This window comes from Chinchilla lanigera, unplaced genomic scaffold (genome assembly GCF_000276665.1).
Source record: "Chinchilla lanigera isolate Chin_1 unplaced genomic scaffold, ChiLan1.0 scaffold00002, whole genome shotgun sequence".
NCBI classification, from domain to species: Eukaryota; Metazoa; Chordata; class Mammalia; order Rodentia; family Chinchillidae; genus Chinchilla; species Chinchilla lanigera.
In genome coordinates, this window is record NW_004955403.1 from 33,638,895 (window position 1) to 33,640,955 (window position 2,061).

A 2,061-nucleotide genomic window follows, 5' to 3' on the forward strand; every position below is an offset into this window, starting at 1 on the left:
GCGGCAGCGGCCGCAGCTGCAACCACGGCGGCCACGGCGGCGGCCGCGTCCCCGCCGCGGCTCATCTCCTCCGGCGTGAAGCCGTTCATGCCTCGGTGCTCGGGAGCGCTGACAGAAATCCCCGCGCGCCGCGCCGCGCCGCCTCCCTCCGCCAGGTACCCCGGAATCCTCCCGGCGGCGGCGACTCAGTCTGTACCCCAAGTTCGGCGGCGGCGCGGCCGAAAGCCCGGTGTCCCCGGCCTGCTGGTTTGCGTTGGAGCTGGAGCAGTGCAAGGTTTTTGTGGCCGCGATCCAGAGTCGAGCGGTGCTCGGAGCGGGGATCCCGCTCACTGTCACATGGAGACTTCAGCACTTGGACCTCTGCGCCTCCGCCTCCCTCCGTCTCCTGGACCTGCGCAAGCAAGACGTGCCTCCTTTCGCCCCGCCCCTTCCACCCTGCCGAGAGGCACGGCGGGCACGGTAGTCCTCTGTGAGAGCCAACCAGTGCTGCATTCAAACCCCGCGCCGGGTGGGAACTACTAATCCCAGCATGCTCCGCGCGGCAACGGGCCAGGGGATTTTTTTTTTTTGGCTTCTCCCCCCCCAGCTTTTGAACGCCAGGCAAACGCAAGTGTGAGGTTAGGGCTTTGCGGTGTCTTCTTGTTTCTTGCGTCGCTGGGGGAAATAGACTGTTTAGTTTCTGCTGTTTCGCAGTTAGTGTTCAGACGAAGTTAGCCCACTCCTGAGAGGCATAAATTGTGTGTGTCCGGGGAGGGTGGGATAAGTGAGCCTGTGGGAAAAAAAGTTTCGGGAACCTTTTGGTATTTGTGGAAAAACAGGTTTTGGTTCGGCCATGCTTCTGTGGGAAACCCGAACCGAGGAAAACTTAGGGGACCTGGAGCGCTTCGGGTCCCGAGTCCTGCAGCTCCATCTCAGCTTGACAGTTGTCGAGGCACCAAATTAATCGGGCACCTGCTGCGAGTGGGCAGGAAACGCCCATCCGCGAGGTCCGTCCTCCTCGCCAAGGTCAGCTGACTGGTTGACAATCACAGGGCTGTTTTTCGCCTGCATTCCAGCGTTTTCAGTTTCTCCTCAAGAGGATTTGGAGAAGGGCGGAGTTTAGTATCTTTGAAAAGGAGGCGTGGAACCCCACCCTCACCGAGTTGTTTGACCGCTGCTCAGAAACTTGCCCGCTGCGGCTCTGGGTAGCGCCAGGGGCCAGGAAATCACATTTCCGGAGTCGCCCACACGCCCATATGTGGTGCGTGTGTGCCTGTGTGTTGCAGATGTGTGTCCGCGCGTGTACGTGTGTGTGATCGCGTAAGCATGTTTGTTCGTGCGTGCACGTGTGCTTGTGAAGGGCAAGACAGAATGGGAGTGGCTACACCTTCGCTAGTAACTGCATGTCATTATTTGTCAGAAGTTATACCCTGTTTAACAACCTCGCTGCTTAGACAAAAAATATATATTTCAGGTAGTAGATGTTTTTGAAAGCTCTTAAACTTAGTAAATGAAAATGCCACGTACTGCAACTCAAAGCTACCTATTCCATCTATGCATTTTCTGGAATGAAGCAGAAATACCTTCAGTACTGGGATGAGGCAGAAGTAAATACCTTTTATTTATAAAAATCCTGCTTGTATTTCATTGGGTTTCTTAAATTACAGATTAATATTTTTAATCAATTCTCAGAAATTTTAGGCTATGATGTCTTTACATATCATTTCTCCCCTTACTCTTTATTCATTTTTTTTTATTTTAGAAATAAAAGGAGGAAAATACTAACAGACCGACAACATTTTACAAAATAGCATAGGATCAGTAACTTTATTCATTTCTAACTCCAGTAAACGTCAGGCCTCCCCCACCCAGTCCTGCATGTTTCCTGCCTGATCTTCAGTTGGTGTCTCCTTTCTTCATTTTGGATTGCTTAACTTCGTGCATTCTCTCTTTATGTGTCCTAGTCGGCTCTAGAATTCACCTATAGTTTTTTTATTTTGTTATACTTTTTAGTTCATAATTCTTTGGCATTCTTTTTCAAATCTTAAATGTCACTTAGTTCCAAGTTGTCTGACAAAATTT

General features: G+C 51.1%; 1 protein-coding gene across 1 annotated transcript in view; it reads right to left on the minus strand.

Annotated features, from left to right (window-relative positions):
* The window catches only part of Sap30 (Sin3A-associated protein, 30kDa), a gene marked incomplete in the record, with an annotated part of 6,244 nt that extends 5,867 nt beyond the window's left edge, over nucleotides 1-377 (minus strand). Inside the window, 1 exon segment of the mRNA XM_013513303.1 lies at nucleotides 1-377. Coding sequence (XP_013368757.1) covers nucleotides 1-89 — 89 coding nt within the window.
* Between the last annotated feature and the right edge of the window lie 1,684 nt (nucleotides 378-2,061).